The sequence below is a fragment of the Helianthus annuus genome, chromosome 3 (assembly GCF_002127325.2).
Source record: "Helianthus annuus cultivar XRQ/B chromosome 3, HanXRQr2.0-SUNRISE, whole genome shotgun sequence".
Classification (NCBI taxonomy): domain Eukaryota; kingdom Viridiplantae; phylum Streptophyta; class Magnoliopsida; order Asterales; family Asteraceae; genus Helianthus; species Helianthus annuus.
Genome location: NC_035435.2, coordinates 170,447,510 through 170,468,215, shown reverse-complemented (window position 1 = coordinate 170,468,215; position 20,706 = coordinate 170,447,510). Strand labels below are relative to the sequence as shown.

The 20,706-nt window shown below is 36.3% G+C and overlaps 5 protein-coding genes across 5 annotated transcripts; 4 read left to right on the top strand and 1 right to left on the bottom strand.

Annotated features, from left to right (window-relative positions):
* Positions 1–4,638: 4,638 nt before the first annotated feature.
* Positions 4,639–5,546, top strand: LOC110930788 (root allergen protein). The gene is made up of 2 exons (XM_022174174.2): positions 4,639–4,879; positions 5,024–5,546. The coding sequence occupies exons 1-2, from the start codon at positions 4,699–4,701 to the stop codon at positions 5,320–5,322; spliced, it is 480 nt and encodes a 159-aa protein (XP_022029866.1). The 5' UTR covers positions 4,639–4,698; the 3' UTR covers positions 5,323–5,546.
* Positions 5,547–9,820: 4,274 nt separating this feature from the next.
* Positions 9,821–11,033, top strand: LOC110930787 (root allergen protein). Its single transcript, XM_022174173.2, has 2 exons — positions 9,821–10,035; positions 10,650–11,033. The coding sequence occupies exons 1-2, from the start codon at positions 9,855–9,857 to the stop codon at positions 10,943–10,945; spliced, it is 477 nt and encodes a 158-aa protein (XP_022029865.1). The 5' UTR covers positions 9,821–9,854; the 3' UTR covers positions 10,946–11,033.
* A 961-nt stretch (positions 11,034–11,994) lies between these two features.
* On the top strand, positions 11,995–12,718 carry LOC110928328 (root allergen protein). The gene is made up of 2 exons (XM_022171388.2): positions 11,995–12,210; positions 12,317–12,718. Exons 1-2 carry the CDS (start codon positions 12,030–12,032, stop codon positions 12,610–12,612), a joined length of 477 nt encoding a protein of 158 aa, XP_022027080.1. The 5' UTR covers positions 11,995–12,029; the 3' UTR covers positions 12,613–12,718.
* Positions 12,719–13,881: 1,163 nt separating this feature from the next.
* LOC110930786 (F-box protein At4g18380) lies at positions 13,882–14,907 on the bottom strand. The gene has a single exon (XM_022174172.2). The coding sequence runs from the start codon at positions 14,905–14,907 to the stop codon at positions 13,882–13,884; it is 1,026 nt and encodes a 341-aa protein (XP_022029864.1).
* A 2,773-nt stretch (positions 14,908–17,680) lies between these two features.
* LOC110930785 (DEAD-box ATP-dependent RNA helicase 47, mitochondrial) lies at positions 17,681–19,966 on the top strand. The gene is made up of 2 exons (XM_022174170.2): positions 17,681–17,826; positions 18,068–19,966. Exon 2 carries the CDS (start codon positions 18,139–18,141, stop codon positions 19,816–19,818), a length of 1,680 nt encoding a protein of 559 aa, XP_022029862.1. The 5' UTR covers positions 17,681–17,826; positions 18,068–18,138; the 3' UTR covers positions 19,819–19,966.
* Positions 19,967–20,706: the final 740 nt, after the last annotated feature.

The window sequence follows — 20,706 nt, the reverse complement described above, 5'->3', positions numbered from 1 at the left end:
TTCTGCAGGCCCAAAAACTTTCAAACTTTGGCAGCTTTGGTCCCTGTCCTTGCACGCGATGTTTTGGCTACTTATCTCGACTCGTAAACCCCCAAACTTGGTTTTTAAGAACCTTGGGACATTTACCAACATGGTATTGTCCTCGGATAACTTTGCGCTCAACCGAAAAGCCATGAAATTCGACGTTGACGCTTTTAACCCCTCAAGTACGGTTTTGGCCATAACTTTCTCATACGTTATCGAAACTTCACGAAATTTTTACCACACATTCTAGTGAGTATATTTTAGCATTTAAAAGCTTCGGGTCTGCCAAAAGTTCACTCAGAGGTATAAATTCAACATGTTGACACTTTTGGCCCCTATAGTTTGTAATTCCTCACTTTTGTGCAATTTCCGCTTCGTATGATCCATGAACCATCCGTTTAAGGTTATGAACATTATGTAGGGTTATCATAGAGTCTATTTATCCATTGTTGACACTTTGGACCCTTACGTTCCATAGTTTTCACTGTTTGTCAACTTTAGTCCCTCTAAAGTATATTTTCACATACCGGAACCTTATGACACGTGTCAAGACATTATTGGACGAAATTTTTCGAGGTGTTACACATTAGAGCATCCTTCCATGCAGCAAAGTTATCACCGGTCAAAGGTGGAATCCCGCAATTGGGCGCTGATAGTGGAAATAAGATGAGCAAGTTATGATACTAAGGAAGAAGTCCTAATGTGATCTAAGGGCACGTTATACTAAGGCAGGCATAATAATGACCATTTTACATTATGAAGCTGTGATATTGTCTATTACTAACATCAAAATAATAGACTTAGTTAAAAATTCTACTTAAACGAAAACAAATCAGCTTTGGCCAGAAGTGTAATCATTTAAGCATATGTGCAAAGTGGTTGTAACAAATCAGCTTTCGCCAAAAATTGAGACAATCACTTTAGTTATGCATTTGTCAAGTATGCCATCTATGAAAGAATTAAATCAGCTTTGGCCAGATATTAAGACATTCATGTTTATGATGCACACTCAACATAGCTTTCATAATACTTGAATGATAAGTAGATGTATCAAATCAGCTTTGGCCAGAAATGATACATCAGAAGCTCATTCAAGTTAAGCCATCTTGGTTTTGTAAAACATTATCTGATTCTGATTAATTAACTAAATAATTACAAACCAAATATTTAATAGCAAACCACCCGTTACTGCAGATCGAAATCCGCGGTGAGTTCGCTAGGGGGTGCAGGGGGACAGCGTGCCCCCGCACGGGGTTCGGGGCGGAGCCCCGAGCTAAATCTTAATTCACATTAAACAGCCTAAAATAATGAGGTTTCGAGTCAGGTCTCGACTGAGTTATGAGATCTCGAGTCAGTTATGAGGTCTCGAGTCGTAACCTTGTTGTCCCGAGTCGGAACCATGATCTCGACTACTATATCTTATGAGATCTCGATGCATGATGAGGTCTCGAGTCGCAACCACGGTCTCGAGTCACAACCTTATGGTCTTGAGTTATGACCTTATGGTCTCGAGTCGAGACCTTATGGTCTCGAGTTATGACCTTATGGTCTCGAGTTGAGACCTTTGTCTCGAGTTGTAAACTTTTGAGCCCTTATGATTTCGAGTCGAGACCTTATGGTCTCGAGTCGAGATCTGTTGGTCTCGAGTTGTGAAGGTTTAAGGGCCTGATGATTTCGAGTCGAGACCTTATGGTCTCGAGTCGAGATTGATGGTCTCGAGCCCACTGTTGATAGCTGTTTATTGTGATAATAACTGAAAACTCGAATTCTAAGGGATTATGAGATATGATTTCTTGTTTTAAGATGATCTAATTTTATCAAAATATTTCGAAAAATTATAACTGTATATCTTTTAACAGTTTTCGAATAAACTTAAAAGATAAAATTGGATTAAACATGGAAAAACACTCATCAATCCTAAATACATTCCAAAACATAACAGAATTTTTCGAATTTTCCTAAGAACATGATGAACCCTAAAAAGTTAAAACATAAATTCTGGAACCCGAAACCTGAATTTTATGGTTTTTAAAACAGATTTCGGTCATAAATATAATCCAGTTGATTTCGAATGAACATGTGATTAACCTTTTCCGAAAACAGTGATCTCGAGTGGACATATTCGACTCAAAACCGACTGTTAGTTTATTAAGTTAAAAAGTTCTGTTTTCATGATTTCAATGCCAAAATTAATGGATACGAAAATAGAACTGATTAATCAACATATGCTCTGATACCACATGTTGGTTCAGTTCTGTTTAAGCATAATGGAAAACATGAAAACATACCTGTCACCGCAGACAGTGCAGTGGAGAATCCAGTGAGAGAATACGACATGGAGTTCGACATCTTTGTCAAGGTGATCTGGTTCCTCCTTAGGGTGCTGACTGTTGATGGTGACTGATTAAACCGAAAAGGGTATCGGTTATGGAGATGGAGGTCGAATGTGATGTTATGCTTATGGAGTATGTCTAATTGTGTAACTGTCTAACCCCTTAACCTCCACATAAGTCTCCTTATATAAGCACCCAGGAGGAAACCTAATTAGTTAATAAGGGTAATATGATCCATCAACAATTACCAACTAATTATTTAATAGGTTGTTATATATTTTGATCTATATTATGTAAATGATTATAATGGCTATAGATTAAATATTAATACATAATATATTTAATCTTACACTTGTATGTTAAAACAAAATATGTTAAAAAAGGATAAATTAAGCCAACAATTGATTACTTACTGGACCAATCAATAAGATAGTTTAATTAATCATTTATTATTCTCAAATGGGCTTTAAGTCTTTGATTAGATATATGCTTACGAAACAAACAGTCTAAACTATTAAGTGTTAAATCAGTAAGATATTTGAACCATTAAAAATCCATTAAAAGATAAAAAAGCAAGCCTTAACTATGGTTTGGCTTGTAGTTGTAATTTACTTTATAGTTGACACTCTTGCATAGTTGAACATTATTGAGTACGTAATGTTCTAGAACTATTTTAACTAGTTATTTTCATCCCGCGCGTTGCGGCGGGACCCGATAACTACAAAAGGCGTGTCAACAACGGCAAACAGATATCAAATAGCAAAACATAAATAAAATGACGTGGTAAGGATAGTCACCCCGTCATAAAAAAGCGATTTTAAATAACTTAATATATAATAATAGGACCCACACGTTATACACGTTGGAAATTTGGTTGTTTTCGGTTCAGTTATTACGGTGCTAACACGTTAAAATATGGATGAGCTCGGTACCGGTAACGGCAGCGAAAGTACTGATCCGGAAAATCATCGAAATTAGGTACCGGCACCGAAAATGCTCGGTATAATACGGTATGGTATTTGAAGGTAAAAATCAATAAATACAGGTATGGTGCTAGATAGGTGTCGAACCGAAAGTAACGATTCTGAAAACGCCAACAGGTGGGTACCAAATTGGTACCGAAAATGATTTGGTATAGTAAATTTGGTACCGATACGATACCGGTTCGTTTACAGGATTTGATACGATTTGCTCGTTAATATTCTAAATATCCAAGTTAATTTTACATGCTACAATTTATTCATTACAGAAAAAGACAAAAAAGAAAGCAAAATAAGTTGTGTATATAAAACCTCATTCAAACGAAATATAATTTAGTTACTGTGTGTATGAAAAGTAATCTAAATGATGCAATTACTTGCATTGCTGCGTTGCTACAGGATTTGATGAGCTCGTTACCAACCGGTACCAAAAATACCGTTACCAAGATCCCCAAAAGTGGGTACCGGTACCAAATATACCTAGTATGGTACGGTTCGGTACCGGTCGGTACTGGTATGACACCGGTATTTGAGGGTAAAGACTGGTGAATACCTGTGCAGAACCGGTACCGAAAATACACCGATTTGGTAAATTTGAGACCGGTAACTATACCCGATACCATTTGCTCATCTCTTAATGATGTTACTATTAATTCTAATTTTAAATAATTCTAAAATTTTAATTTAATAATAAGAAATCACTGTTCATTCCATTTGTTTTTTATCATATATATACTGGTATGACACCGGTATTTGAGGGTAAAAACTGGTGAATACCTGTGCAGAACCGGTACCGAAAATACACCGATTTGGTAAATTTGAGACCGGTAACTATACCCGATACCATTTGCTCATCTCTTAATGATGTTACTATTAATTCTAATTTTAAATAATTCTAAAATTTTAATTTAATAATAAGAAATCACTGTTCATTCCATTTGTTTTTTATCATATATAAATATAAATTTACATTCGTCATCTTTGCGTGATGTTTATCGTTCGAGAACATACTTATTTTACAATTCTCATCCTTTCGTTTTCATATTGTCTACATTTGACCCTTCTTTTATAGTACCCAACTCAAATTTTACAATAATTTAAGGTTGTTAGGTTTTGGATGCATTCATTGTTTTTCCAATTTTCTTCTTTTTAATAACTTTGACTTTGAACACATATACTATGCTATATTATTCCACAAGACCGGTCAAAGTTTATGTGCTCTTAGGAATCTAAGCATCTAACATTCGAATGTGTCACTCATCTCGGCTTTTCCAATCTATAAATACCACAAAATCTAGTCATGCATCATCAAAACAAAAGTGTTTCTACTTTACTTTCTTACACAGTATCTCTATTAAATCATGACTACCGCTAGCATTGAAGTTGAGGTTGCTTCTACATACCCCGCTGAGACGGTTTTTAAGGTTTTCAATAAATTCCATGATATCGCACCCAAGGTCAGTCCTCAAGCATTCAAGTCCATTGAGATACTTGAGGGCGATGGAGGTGTTGGAACTATAAGGCTATTCACATTTGGCGATGGTAAGAAGTTACATTATCACCCATATGATCATTTTTTTTGTTAATGCGACTTAGGAATATATTCGTAATGGATGCAAAAAAAAAAATTGTTATCAATTTATTTGTCATACTTTTTATTTTCTGACAATAAATTAATTAACACAGATATTCCATTCACAAGTGGAAAGTTTAAGCAAGATGTCATCGACGTAAGCAACTTTATCTACAACTACACATTTTTTGAAGGCGATAACTTGATGGGGATATTAGACTCCATAAACCATCATGTCAAGATTGTACCATCTGCTGAGGGAGGATGTGTTTTTAAACAGACAGTCATTTATAACTGCAAAGGTGATGAGAAGCCACCTGTTGACGTTCTTAACTTTGAGAAAGAACTATATGAGAAAACCTACAAGGCTATCGAGGCTTATGCTGCTGCCCATCCTGAAGTTTATAATTAATATGTATTGCATGAATGTGTGTCGTTATCTGAAATCGTTTCGTTCGGTGTTTTTATTCATAATAATGGTATGTTGGAGTAGTATTCAAGTTAAATAGTTGTTACTGTAACCGGTTTCTATATAATACCGATGAATAATAAAGCAGTAGTATTCAAGTTAAACAGTTGTCATTGTAACCGGTTTCTATATAATACCGATGAATAACAATGAGTGATTATATCCAATACTTTGGCTAAATAATATTATTTGTGTATTAATTTGTTTTTCTATAACATTAAACTAGCTTCATTAACCCTTTTAAAAGAAGATGTTATTGCCTTGGTCACAGTTTATTACTTTCTTTGTAGAAGTAAATACATTTTTTATGGTTAACTTAATTACCTAAAAGCTAAGTGACACGATGTAAACAATAGTAAGGATTCACGCAACTTATGCTTATAATTACGTAAAGATATATTAAATAATTACTCATTGTTGTAAGGTACATTGATGTTATAAAAAAAAGCTTTTTTATTTTTTTATAAAATGTATATTTCAATACTCACACCTGTTACTCTTAGTTAGGTAGCACATCCTAGGATCTCAACTTTGAATTAGTTTCGATCAATGGTGTATAATTTCACACCTTCACATCATTTTTAGTACTATGTATTTGATTTTTTTGTGTATGTGTTTGTGTATATTCGGTGCACTATAGCGTATTCTTGGTCAAGTAATGCCATGTACGCTACATTTGGGTCACAAAACCATGCATCAATTAGGTTATGCATGTGGTTTGTTTTTCACCCAACCATCTCAGCGTCACATCATATTGCACTTTATTTTCTTTTCTTTTCTTTTTTTTTTTTCACTTGAGGGGGGTGTGATTCCCCTTTCCACCGCAACTTCCACTACCACCTTCTTTCTATTTTTTAATTTTTTTTGTTTGACAATTGTCCTTACTATTAAAACACAATATTAAGGGTATGTAAGGAATTTCACAATATAATCCATGTGTAATCCCTTGAGTTTTTTTTTTTTTTTATTTTTCCCTGTCATCCCAAAAGTCCATTCATCAACACCAAACCGCATTTAACATTGGATGTCATCCCAAAAGTCCATTCATCAACACCAAACCGCATTTAACATTGGAGAGAACCGGAAATCTAAGAAAGAAAGATAGGAAAGAGAGTGTGACATAGTGGCGAGCCACTTGCGGAAATGACAGTGGTATCGGGGTTTCCGGTCACCGGAGCGGCACTCAACAACGGCACCCAGAGTGGTGGCTAGGGTTTTGGTTGCCGTTTCAGATGATACAGTGGAAACCGATGGTGACGGCGGTCAGGATATCACCACAGTGATGAAGATGGCTTCAAGTTAAAATCAATAATAAAAGTTTAGTTAAGAGGTTTATTTAAGAAAACTTGTTAATGTAGCTTAACTGTTTAATTATGCTTTTGTTATATTCTCTATGTGTTTTATCATCTTGTAGGTTAAAACAAAATATGTTAAAAAAAGATAAATTAAGCCAACAAATTGATCATTGGAACAATCAACATGATAGTTTAATTAATCATTTGTTATTCTCAAATGGGCTTTAAGCCTTTGATTAGATAACTTGGGCAACCCAGAAAAAGAAAAAGCCCACAATGTGACACCAACAATGTTCTATTGCTACTTGAAACTCTAGTTCATTAGAGCATTTATATTCAGGCCTCATCTTCATTTTTATAATTTAACTAAAAACCACATTATCACTAAATTTTGCTAATTTTGCTCTATCTTACTCACAAACACTTTCATTATTAATTTTTTATACATTTATTATATAATATAGTGTGTTGAATATGAGCCTCCAAAATGTAGAGATATATTTTAGTTTTCTATAAAATATTTCTCTATTACAAAAAAACCAACAGAGTGGTGTTTTAGTTATTTCCTCAATATTATGTAGAAATTATAATTATAAAGCCTTCAATGTGATTACTCTTACGACCACAAAAGTACAACTGGTCCAATTTAAGATCCGAATGACCGTGTATTTTGAGGGCAAACAAAACCAGAAGGAACGACGATTTTGATTTGAAAATAAAAGGATGCTAGTAAAAAAGAAATTGCAGTATTTATAAAGGATGTTTTTTCATAGCAACTAAGCCCATGTAATTTTCCAACATTTTACTTTGCAGGGTCGGTCCTGTGAATTCGTGTACCCTGTTCGAGCTCGAAAAAATGTGCCCTTAGACCTTAACGAAATTGGGTATTTGGCTCACTAAAGGTCTAAACCTAATACCAAAGGGGTTAATAACCAATATAAACCATAAGGATAGTTTTGTAAGGGGGCCTATGTTAGTGTTTGTATGGGTGTACCCTATTAAAAAAATATTTTACATATACATGTCGGCTTTTTTTCATAAAAAAGCGTGCCCTCGAAATATCGGGCCCTGGCCGGTGGTCCTCCCCGCCCACCTCCAGGGCCGGCCATAATACTTTGTTTGGTGTTAGTTTTGTCATCGTGTATAGATTTCGCTAGTTCATTCACTTAAAACTAGAGGTGCACATAACCGGGTTTTTTGAATACCCGAGTTCGGGTATATACTTGGGTACGGGTATGACCGGGTATTGGTTTTTCGGGTATTGGTAATACCCGGGTTGGGTTCGAGTATTGGCTAGGAAAACCATACCCGGTGTGCCGGGTTCGGGTCCGGGTCCGGATTTTTTGTATCCGGGTATTAAAATACCCTATTTGCGGGTATAATAAAAACCCAGTTTCCGGGGTCGGGTATTAGAAAACCCTATACGGGTATGCAAAAAACCCGATGTCGTGGCTTTTTATTTCATATTTTTTTTGTATTTTTATGTTTCCAACTCCATTTTTGGTTTATATACTTTAAAACTTATAACACAAAACTTCCAATATGTTAGAAACTTAGAAATATTACAAGATTACATATCATAAAATTGCATACATAATCGGGTATCAAAAAACCCGGTGCGGGTATTAAAAAAACCCGGGTACGGGTATTGTAAAACCCGGGTACGACTATTAACAAAACCCAGGTATAGATAAAACCTGGGTATTAATCGGGTTGAAAAACCCAGGTTCGGGTTTACAATACCCGGTTTTTATAAAACCCGGGTCCGGGTTCAGGTTTTTTATGCACAGTTCTCCTCTAGTTAAGACTCGAACTGAGGTTGACACTTGAGTGAAGATTTTGTAGACATATCTTTCGTATTGAGTTTAATGTACGGGCCGGGCCTAGTTAGGCTCAGCACATTGGCCTGGTCCATTAAGATTAATAGATTATGATCTTTTCTCATGCTCGCTCTATCTACCCTCATGGCCTCATGCATAACACATTCACATATTCAGTCCCTAATATATCCAAAAGAAATTCTAATGAATATATATTCATTATATAGCACACTAATTTTCCAAAACAAGTTCTTACAAAATCAAAGAACACATTCAAACAACTCATATAATAATTATAAAATGTTAAACTTTGTATAAACTCACAAAGTCATATATTGAATGAGTGCATATAGAGTGACATTTGATAATAATAACAACAATTATAAAAATATTAATAATAGTAGCAATTTTTGTATAAGAAGATTATATTTTAGCACATTATTATATATATAATTTCAGAAGTTGTTAGCTACATTGAAAATTACATTAACACGTAGGTGACTCACAAACATAATCTTATCCAACCATGGGGAATGTGATGTCATCTCATTAATAAATACATATTTTACATGAAAAATCTAAATTAATATTGTTGTAATTCTCATGACTTCTATATCTAATTAATTAATTATATTCTTTTGAGGTAACATCCTTATTTTATAATTAAAACTAAAATGAATAATAAATATAATTAATTTTTATGAAGTCATATGAGTTTAATATTTGTGTCGTGTGTATATTTACTAAAAGCCTATAATTACTTGAAAAGTTTGATTTGAAACAGTCCATGAGATCCAACTACGATTAATAAATACAAAATTGCGGTAAGATGTGGGTTCAACCGCATTAATACAGCATGAGATCCGACTAGAATTGATTTCTCAAACAACTTTGTATCTAAAGGGTTGGAAATGTAATCACTCATTATTTTCTCTTCAAAGACAATTAAAAAAAAAAAACGCACGCTCAAATCACACACCGCAGGGAATCAATTCTAATTTTATAAAAGGCCCAATAAACACAAATAGATACACAAATTACCCACATAAACATTTTATGTGAACAAACAAAACATGAAGAATCTAATTATTCTATGCGACTATGCCTGTAAGTTGAGTGGTTTCTTAGGAAAAAAGTCGAGAGAATAATTATTTGTAATTTGTAAATTTCATTTTATAACACTATATTATTCCAAAAGAACTGCAAGCAGCCAGCACGGTCAAAGTTGACATGCTCTCCAGGAATTCAGCATTCGAAAATTCCAATTTGGCATACTCTTACATCCTATAAATACTAACTGAAAAAAAATCCTAAACATTGGGTTCCCATTAAATCTAATCATCAAAACAACAAGTTAATCATGAGTACTGCAAGTTTCCAGATCGAGATTGCTTCTTCATTCCCTGCTGAGAAGGTATTCAAAATCTATGGTGACTTCCATATCATCACACCCAAGGTCAACCCTCAAGTGTTCAAGTCCATCGAGATAATCGAAGGCGATGGAGGTGTTGGAACCATAAGGCTTTTAACATTTGGTGACGGTAAGTAACTAGAGGCGGCAATTCTTGACATGACTCGTCAACCCGACACGAAAAAAACAGGTTTGGGTTGACTAACACGACCCGTTTGAAAACATGTTGGGTTTGGGTTGACTTGTATTAAAAATGGGTCTGGTTCGGGTTGACCCGTATAAAACGGGTTAACCCATTAACCCGTTTAACTATGTAGAAAAAAAAAACTTTTATATTTTGTTCTTTTTTCGTTTCTATTTTACATGGTTAATCATAATTATGTCAGTTTTGACACATTATATCATTTAATTGTCACACTCAACCTGCTTAGGACCAACAACTCGCTTATAAATTGTTAACTTGTATGACTCATTTAAAAATACGGGTTAAACGGGTCGGGTTGAAATCTTTGACCCGAATAATAATATGGGTCGGGTTCGGGTTGAACGTTTTAATCCGCAACCCGTTAACCCGCCAACCCAACACGATTGACACCTCTATATGTAACTGCCTCACTATTCCTTGTAAAACGGGCGGGTTGGGCTGAGTAATGGGTCAAAATTGGTTCTAGTTTGTTTGTCAATATTTATTCCTTGTATGTCTTTTTTTTTTTTTTTTTTTCTAAACATAATTACTTCAAATAGGTTTGCCATTCACAAACACAAAGTATAGGCAAGATGGCATTGATGCAAGCAACTTCACCTTTGACAACACATTTTTTGAAGGAGACAACTTGATGGGCATAATAGATACCATCAACTACCATATCAAGATTATACCTACCGCCGAGGGAGGAAGCATATTCACCCAGAAAGTCGTTTATAACTGCAAAGGGGAAGAAAAGCCATCTGTAGAAACGCTTAACTTCATAAAAGATATGTACGAGAAAACATATAAGGCTATGGAGGCTTATGCCGCTGAACATCCTGAAACTTATTGATGTATCTCGTATTAAGGAGTTCTGATATGGTTTGAAATTTGTGCTTCTCTTTTACTTCTAATATGATTTGCTATCATATTTTTTTGAACGGCTAATGTTATTTTTTTACACCAATAATTCTAATTAAACTTACCCCTAAATATTCATTTGCTATCATATATTTGGACAATTTATTTGATTGGTATATAAGTTCCAATTGATATGATAAAGAATGATGGGTCATGGGTTAATTCATATTAATAGTTTTAATTTGGTTTGTTTGGTTCCAAATTCAGTGTTCTTTTAACAAAAGATGTTATTGTCATGACCTTAATAATGAACTTAGTTATAATTTTTTTAGACACATATCTTTTGCCGATAACAAGATATCTCACTTGTTTTATAAGCCCTTGTTGAACAAGATATCTCACTTGTTTTATAAGCCCTTGTTGAACACTTATCGAACGTGTAACAACTTCATAACAGCTCGTTAGCAGACTTAAATTAAGAACTTGGTTGGTCAATGGAATAGCATCGCCCATTACACGATCCCCCCCCCCCTGTTTTTTTTTCATTCCATTTCATTCCATTCCATTTCATCCACTTCACCCATCGTAAATAATACCACAACCCACCATCGTTGCCACCACCCACAACCTTTCACTAAAATAAATTATTAAGCAATAATTAGTAGTTTCAGTGTTCATGGAGGTTACTAATTCATATGTATAATAATAATGATTATAATTAGTTAAAATTAAATTATCATTAAAGGTCACAAACTGGTTAATTTATGGTTAATGATTTATGATATTCAAATAGGGACACCGGACACTGATTAGGTCAAATTTTAGAATAATTTAAGGTAGTTGATTTTGAATGCATTCATTATTACAATTTTCTTAGTCTATGAAATTTAGTTATAGGTACAATGCTATATTATCCCACAAGAGCGGTCAAAGTTGATGTGCTTTCAATAATCTAACATTTAACATTTCAATCCTTACAACTTTTCCATCCTATTAAGTACCATAAACTTTACTCATCTATCATCAAAACAAAATCCTTTAATTTTCTTACATGCTATCTATCAAACAAATTAGTCATGAATACAACTAGTGTTGAAGTTGAGATTGCTTCTGCATATCCCCCTGAGACGGTTTTTGAGATGATTAACGCCTTTCATACTTTAGCACCTAAGGTCATTCCTCAAGTGTTCAAGTCGATTGAGATACTCGATGGTGACGGTGGTGTTGGAACTATAAGGCTATTCACATTTGGCGATGGTAAGAAGTTACATCATCACCCTTATAAGTACAATGCGGTTTCTTTTTTCTATTTTTCAATTGTGTTTGTTATAGTTTCTTTCTGAGCATAAACTACTTTACATAGATGTTCCATTCACAAGTGGCAAGTTTAAGCAAGATGCTATTGATGAAATCAACTTTGTTTACAGCTACACGTTTTTTGAAGGCGACAACTTGATGGGTATATTAGACTCCATAAACCATTATGTTAAGGTTATACCTACTGATGATGAAGGATGTGTATTCAAGCAGATAGTCGTTTATAACTGCAAAGGTGATGAGAAGCCATCAACTGAGTTTCTTAACTTTGAAAAAGAACTATACGAGAAAACCTATAAGGCTATTGAGGCATATGCTGCTGCCCATCCTGAAGCTTATTAATTTATATTGCTTGAGCGTGTTGTTGTTATGGTTTGAAATCGTTTCTTTTGGTGTTTTTAATCTTTTACTTAATTCATAATAATGATGCAATAGTATTCAAGTTAAACAATTGTTACTTGTTTATATTTGATACTGATTTGGCTCGAATGAGTGTTCTATAGAAGCCTCAAGTTAAGTATGTTCTAGAAAAAAGAGAATTTTTACGTTCTTTCCCTCTTGCAGAGAAAGTATTTATTTATCACGTCCAAAGATCCAATTACTTATTCTAACCATAGTTATTAAAGGCGTTAGGCGCACTAAAGGCACATAGGTCTCGCTTGAGGTTTAGACGCAAAGCGCAAAAAAACGAGGGTCTAAGAGAAAAAAAAGCGCACAATGATTTTTTTTAAATATATTATGTATTACAAAAATAATACTATTCTTCAAATAAAATAAACATAAGCGATTATATAACATTTAATATCATGTATTTAGTACCAAAGTTCTAAATTATTAGTGTATTAGTGTAGAAAAGTAGTTTATCTTAGATAAAAGTAGAAATTTGGCTAAAATTTTGCCAGAAAGTCTCCGGAATCTGTGAATTTGCGCCTTTGGAATCTGTGAATTTGCGCCTGAACCATCACCTGGAGAATAAAAGCGCAATTGCCTCGACTTAAAGCGCAATTTGTTCACCTGGCTTGGAAAATGGGTCTAGGCGCAAGAGGCGACGGATTTTAACAACTATGATTCTAACACCGGAGGTGCTAAGCTTGGTAACGTCCAGACCATCTCCTTAGCCATATCGATGTTGTCGCAACACAATAAAGTATTTTCATATCACGTTTAACGTAACAAACCATTGTGATTATGAACTAAGAATGAACACATAAACCAAAAATAAAAATAAAACTTACACGTCAAGAATTTTAGTTCAGCATTCGTATGAACATCTTGCATGTTTGAACATCTATTCAAACACACTTAAGACACATTTTTGTGTATATGATTTATATTTCAAACACTTGTATATATACAATTAAATATATGATTATATGTTACAAAAAGTATCAATAGTTTCATATAGGGATGAGCACGGTACCTGTTCGGTACCGAAAGTACCGGTACCGAAAAACGGAGAAAAGTGGTATCGATACTTACCGGTGTTTTACCCGTAAATACTGGTATCGTACCGATACTGGTACCGAAAAAGGAGAAAAACGAGAACTGATACCGGTACCAAATATACCCGGTTCGGTACCGATACCCGATACCAAATGCTAATCCCTAGTTTCATCTTCTGGCTGCATTAATATTAAGAGACCTTGCGGGTGCATGATTCTCAAGAATATGTCTCAAAACTTCCCATAAAAGCCCATGCTCATCAACTTCACACCTCTTCTTCATCAAATGCTTCACACCAACATCCTCACACTCTTCTTCACTCTCATCCGTACGCCGGATCGCCACAACCGTCGCACCGTACAACACACACCGTGATTCCGGCAGCCGGAGCACCTGCACATGCCAAAGCTTTCCATATCCAGACGCCGGTAACTTCACCTCCGGATCTAACAAATCATTCACCTGTTGCTTATCATTAACCACAACTTTTCCTTTTTGTTCCGAGTCACAGATCTCAGCAGTTTCTAACGTCCGGCGGTGATTCTCCACCACGTGCCGGAGGACATGCTGCCGCCACGTGGCTTCTCGAAAGCACTGGTTCGATGACGCGATTCGCGATTGTAGCAAATGATTCGTTAACGATGCGTGATCTGGATTCTGGATTTGGATCTGGTGATTTGACGACGGTGATTGATGACGTAAGTCACGTAACGACGTTGCGAACAGAATCACGCATACGTTTGCGCCTCTACCGAACTCCGCGTGCCAGTTGCGGATCGATTCGTCGTGCTGGAACGAAGGTAGTTCGATTCGTAGATCTCTAACGTTTTGAAAGCCTTTTAGCGAATCGATCGCCGATTGGAACAACGCTCCGTCGAAATTGTTCGGCGGAGGCTTCCGGAAGAATGATTGAGATAAGTAATTGAAGAGTTTTTTAGGTAGATTTTCGTCTTTGTTGTTAGGATTCCGGTGAGGAAATGTGAGGAATAACGAAGGCGTTTGGCGGACGACGGTGGAGAAACGTTTGGAGATTAGGTTGCAAATGCAGAGAGATTTTGCGTTGTTGATTTTGGTGCATATTAGGAGAAGTAGTTCGTCCGGGAGGCGGTTAATGTGATCGGTTTCTGGTTGTTCTCCGGTGGAAGAAGGTGGCGGTTGTGGTTGTGTTGGTGGTGGCGGTGGTTGTGACGTCATTTTGTTGATTATTTCCACAAATTTTAAAAAGCAAAATTAGGATTAATCTATCCATGTTTTAGAGGATTGCTACGGAAAATCCGCTAAACGGAATTTCGTTTGCTTGGTACATTGAGTTTACACTTGGGGCGTTTTTGAACCGTTTAACTCTTAATTACATAAATTGTTGTAATAGTTTTTCTCATAAAATAAAATCTGTATCAAAATTATAATCAACAAGTTATTAGGATGATAATCAAGAGATTTTAGTGCAAAATACATAGGACAATAAAGATTATTCACAAAACCAACCATGATATACACATCTACCCTATATTATAAATTCCTAAACTAACAATGGATATAATATATTATTTTTATATTAAGATTTTATTAAGCTAGAGGGTGTGGGGATCATGGTTGAGACATGATTCGCTATCTAGGAACATGAATGAAAGGCTACACCACCCATTGTCGGATCCACTATGGTTTGTATGGAGTAAACCATAACAACCATGGTTCTCCTTTCCATTTTTCAAGAAATCTTTTGCTTTTTCTTTAGACAAAGATAAAATATAAATAAGGGGATAATAGCTTGGGTTATGATCACACCCTTAGGGTAGTGATTTTGGATGGTATTAGTGGATTAAAGGTAAATGACATGACACTGACGTGGATGGTCATGATCACACCCTATAGCCTTGTTGCTCTATTATACAATATATTATTATTATTGTTAAAGCATCACATTACGACCACTCGACCAGTAGCGGACCTAAGAATTTTTTATAGTGGGTTAAATTTTTATAAAAATCAGTGTTTAGGTTAAATTTTTATAAAAATCAGTGTTTATTACAAATTTTTTTATTAAAAATATGATTTTTTTTCTAAAGGGGGCGGTTGAAATTTCTCAAGGGGTGCGGGTGAAAATTTCCAAAGAGTGCGGTCGAGATTTTACAGGAATTTAACATTAATTTTTTTTCAAGGGGTGTGGCCACCCACCCACGGGTGTAGGTAGGTCCGCCCCTGATTACGACACGTAATTAATAACGTACTTATTTTTATTGGCATTTCGATGTAAATATTAACGTAACGAAACCGTAGTTACGTACCTTTATAGTGTTCCCTTCAACTGCATATCCGCTCCGGCTTGTCCACTTGAAGACTCGATTCCCTTGCCTTGTGATCCCTTCACTTAGGTAATCACTAATATGAGTTTGGATTTCGATTTGGGACTGATTTGGTCTTTCAATTCGATCAATTTGAGCAAGTTAGGGTTAGGTTGGAGAAGTCTTGTTCGCCCCCTGTGTTTTCTACGACCAGAACACACAGTGTGTGTATGTTTTGGGTTTTTATGTTTTATTTAATAAAAACCATTTTTAGTTTTGTCTCTTTTGACCCTTCAACTTTCCTCAAGTTTTATTTAGGGTGTTTCAACCAAGTTTTCTTATTACTACAAGACTTGTGATTAACTAGGTTATTTATTCCTAGTTATTTTATCTTATTTATATCTGACATTTAATTTATAATATAAAGATTTATATTTTCGGGGTGTTATATTACATCTAATGTATTCATCACATAAAACATATAGCATGCAAGTTAGGCTAGTCACATAGCACATAAAGTATGTGGGCCAGGCTTAGACTTTTAACGAAAGCCCAATATGTAAATCAGTAAACAGTGTAAGGCCCAAGTTTTGCTGATGGGCCAATGATCAGCGTATGGCCCAAGTGGATGTTAAAGTTGGTTTCGAGTGAAACATCAGTCGAAACACAAGATCTCGAGTCGAAACCAATGATCTAGAGTGACAAGTTCATTAGTCGAAACCTCAAGGTTTCGGGTTACGTCCCGAGTCAGAACCGAGGTGGTCTCGACTCGCAAGCGGCTGGTCTCGAGTCCTATGGTGTTTAGTTTCGTGTCGAAACCGAGAGATTCCGAGTCGGAAGCAGGTGGTTGCGACTCGCAACCTTGGTCGAAAACTCGTCCCATTCAACTGGTCAAATATCTTATTAACTTCTATACCGAAAAATCTGTTAACACTTTATCACATTCCTAATCAGATCAAACAACTTTTTTTATTACTATTAACATGTTCATCTCTCTTGGACATATAAAAGATGTATGATCAAATGTTTTTTAAAAGTCTAATATCCATGTTAGCTTTTCACCACGCTTCCCCATATTGTCTTTAGATTCGTTAAGGGCCCATACTTCAAAAAAAAAAAAAAAACTTTTGCAGATAAATTGTGAGTAGGTTACGCTCCAGTAATAAAAAGAAAATACAACGCTTTACGGAAATAAGAACTTCCTCTGAAGAAGGAAGTGGCTTACGGAAGCCATGTTTTGCAAAATGCAGAAGGAGTTGGGCAGGTGATGGTTTTTTTTTATGATAAAATAACATTCTGGAACTAGTGAGAAAATGATAGAGAAATGTGTTTGATGTAGAAAAAGAAAAAGACACATGGCATGAAAAACCATGTTAACAGCAAAAAAGAGAGTATGTAAAAAAAACTCAAAATAATTTAACTATACTGGGTAAAAAATAAAAATCATGTTAACAACAAAGTTAGAGTAAATAAAAAAACTAAAAATAATTTAAGTATACATGATAAAAATAGATTAAATTTCTTTTATCATGCTAATAATAATAATAATAATAATAATAGTAATAATAATAATAATAATAATAATAATAATAATAATAATAATAATAATAATAATAATAATAATATATAGTTAAAATAAAAATAGAAATAAAATTAAAACTAAAATTAAAACAACCCTAAACTAAATAAGGCAGCCGTCCTCTTATCCGTTCGCTGCTCCATCTTCTATCTAAACCTGAAAAACAAACAGCCGACTGAGAGATCTTCTTTCTTTCATTCTACGATTCAGCAGGGAGGGAAGGTAAGGTTCAATCAGCCAGCAAGCAAGCAGGTAAGGTTCGATTAGCCACCATTTCTTCTCTATTACATTTGAATTGTTGCGTCGTCGGAAACGCGATCCCTTGCGAACCCGGATCCTGTTCGTACCGCGAATTGGACCGGACGAACCAAAACGAAAATCGTGCCATGACCATCACTATGCTCTGCAGCTATTGACCTCTTCCAAAATTGTTTGTTCTTGTAAAATCTTTTTGCTAAAATCTTAAACGTATGTTGTTTGTGCTTAATTCTAGGTTTCGCTAATGGCTACTATGGATAGACATTAAAGTATTAAATTCACTAATTCAGAGAATCACAGCGAAAGATGGCAGCTTTAGTAGCAACGCGTTTTCTTTTTCTCGTTGGAGATACACTCTCCATAAAAAAACTCCCAAAGATTTCAAAAGCCGCTTCATTTCACAAAAGCGCTTACATATTGAACCGATTCGGTACTACACACGGCCCATTAACTCTAGAAAGCCTTGGTTTCAAGAATCGGGATGAGCCAACCGCAAAGCTCGAGACAAATAAGGTTAGACCAACGGTTTCCACTCTTCAAGTCATCCAAGGTCAAGTCGAAGAAGAAGTCAAAATCAAGAGAGTCAAAGTCAAACCAAAAGCTGTTGCGGTTGAAAATCCAATCGAAATTGAATCAGCCCCGTTTTCTGCAAAATCATTTTCCGAACTCGGCCTTCCGCCGTTGTTGATTGAGGCGCTAGAGAGAGAAGGTTTTAACGTTCCGACCGACGTCCAGTCAGCAGCCATCCCGACAGTCCGTAACAATCATGATGTCGTGATTCAATCATACACGGGGTCCGGAAAAACATTGGCGTATGTTCTTCCGATACTGTCAGAAGTAGGCCCACTCAAGGGTTCAGGTTCACCCGTTGACAACAAAGAATCCGGAAAGAAAACCGATATAGAAGCGGTGATTATCGTACCTTCACGAGAGCTCGGTATGCAGATTGTGCGAGAGATCGAGAAGTTACTAGGGCCCGAAAATAAGAAATTCGTTCAACAACTTGTCGGGGGTGCAAACAGGTCACGGCAAGAAGAAGCGCTAAGAAAAAATAAGCCCGTTATCGTTGTGGGAACACCCGGGAGAATCGCGGAAATTAGTGCTGCGGGGAAGCTTCACACGCACGGCTGTCGGCACCTCGTCTTGGATGAAATTGATCAGCTTTTATCGTTTAATTTCCGAGAAGATATGCATCGAATAGTCGAACACGTGGGGAAGAAACCCAGTTCTGGCCTGGCCCAGAACTCGGAAACCGTAGTCAAGAAACGGGTCGAGAGACAAACGATCATGGTGTCTGCAACAGTTCCGTTTGCGGTAGTACGAGCAGCCAGGAGTTGGGGTTGTGAACCCATGCTCGTGCAAGCCAAAAAGGTGAGCCCGCTTGAATCGGTCTCTCGCCCACCTGGGCCCGTTAACTTGTCACCCGGGCCAAACCCGGGGTCCGATTTGCAGCAGAGTGACGGGGTTTCCGAGAGTCTACCACCGTCGTTAAAACATTACTATTGTCTGTCAAGAATGCAACATAAAGTCGACACTGTGAGAAGATGTGTGCATGCTCTCAATGCAAAAACAGTTATTGTTTTCATGAACCACACGCGGCAACTAAAAGATGCGGTTTACAAGCTACAAGCTCGCGGGCTGGTTGCGGAAGAACTACACGGTGATCTTGGCAAGCTTGCGAGATCGACAATCTTGAAGAAGTTCAAGAAAGGTGAAATAAGGGTACTGGTGACAAACGAGTTATCGGCTAGAGGTTTAGATGTATCCAACTGTGATCTTGTGGTTAATGTGGACTTGCCTACTGACTCGGTTCACTATGCGCATCGAGCTGGAAGAACGGGCCGGCTTGGCCGAAAGGGTTCGGTGGTTACCATTTGTGAGGAGTCGGAAGTTTTCGTCGTTAAGAAGCTTCAAAGGCGACTTGGGGTTCAGTTTCAGTCTTGTGAGTTTGTGGAGGGTAAACTTGTTATCCAGGAAGAAAAGTAGAGGTTCTTATGTTTAATAATCATAATATAGTTTTTGTTTATCTATTACAAAATGTTGGTAATATATTTGTCGGAATTTTGTAGCAAATTGTGCGTCAAAATATTTTTGTTGGCATTTTGTAGCAAAGTTTGTCGTATTTTTGTTGCTAGCTCACTTTTCGACAAGTTTATTTCGCACCAACTTTTTTGTCGGAAATTTGTGGGTAACGCCAGTTTTCCACAGATTTGCTACAAATTTGGCTGTCACATAGGTGACTGTTTTCTAGTAGTGTTAAGCACTGAATAATTACATGCTAAAGGCTAAAATGGATTCAATTTGAAGAAACAAATTCAAGCCGGGCGGTTTAGGATTGTGTTTCCACGATTGTAAGAACTTTTAAGATGATGATCTTACCACACCTCGTCTTCAAAATCTCCATCTAGATCTACAAAACCATGAAAGCTCGTTAGAACGGGTCTGAGATCGAGGTCTTTGAACCACCCTCCGACAACATTATGTCACAAGGTTATATTTTGAACTCTCATGGGGAGACTCAGATTAGCTCTAAGTTAAGCTTTTAACATGGTTTTGTTGTAAATGGTGCCACCGTTACCTATTATATTATACTACATCTTAAAGCACAAAGTCGGTGCTACATTCACCAACAAATTACGAAATTACCCTTCCATATCAGATCACATTCCCTTGAAACCCTACTGCTTCAATTTGGGATTTCCTCTACCACCGCTCCGCTTTCCACCGCCATGGCATCATCCCTCCGTCTTCCACCGCCTCAACCGCTCATAATCTTGCATTTTTTCTTCAGCCAAACGCCTTCTGGCCAGGTAAGATTGCCGCTTAACTTATGACCCGATTGAAATTTTTCTGGGCATCGAAAACACAATCTAG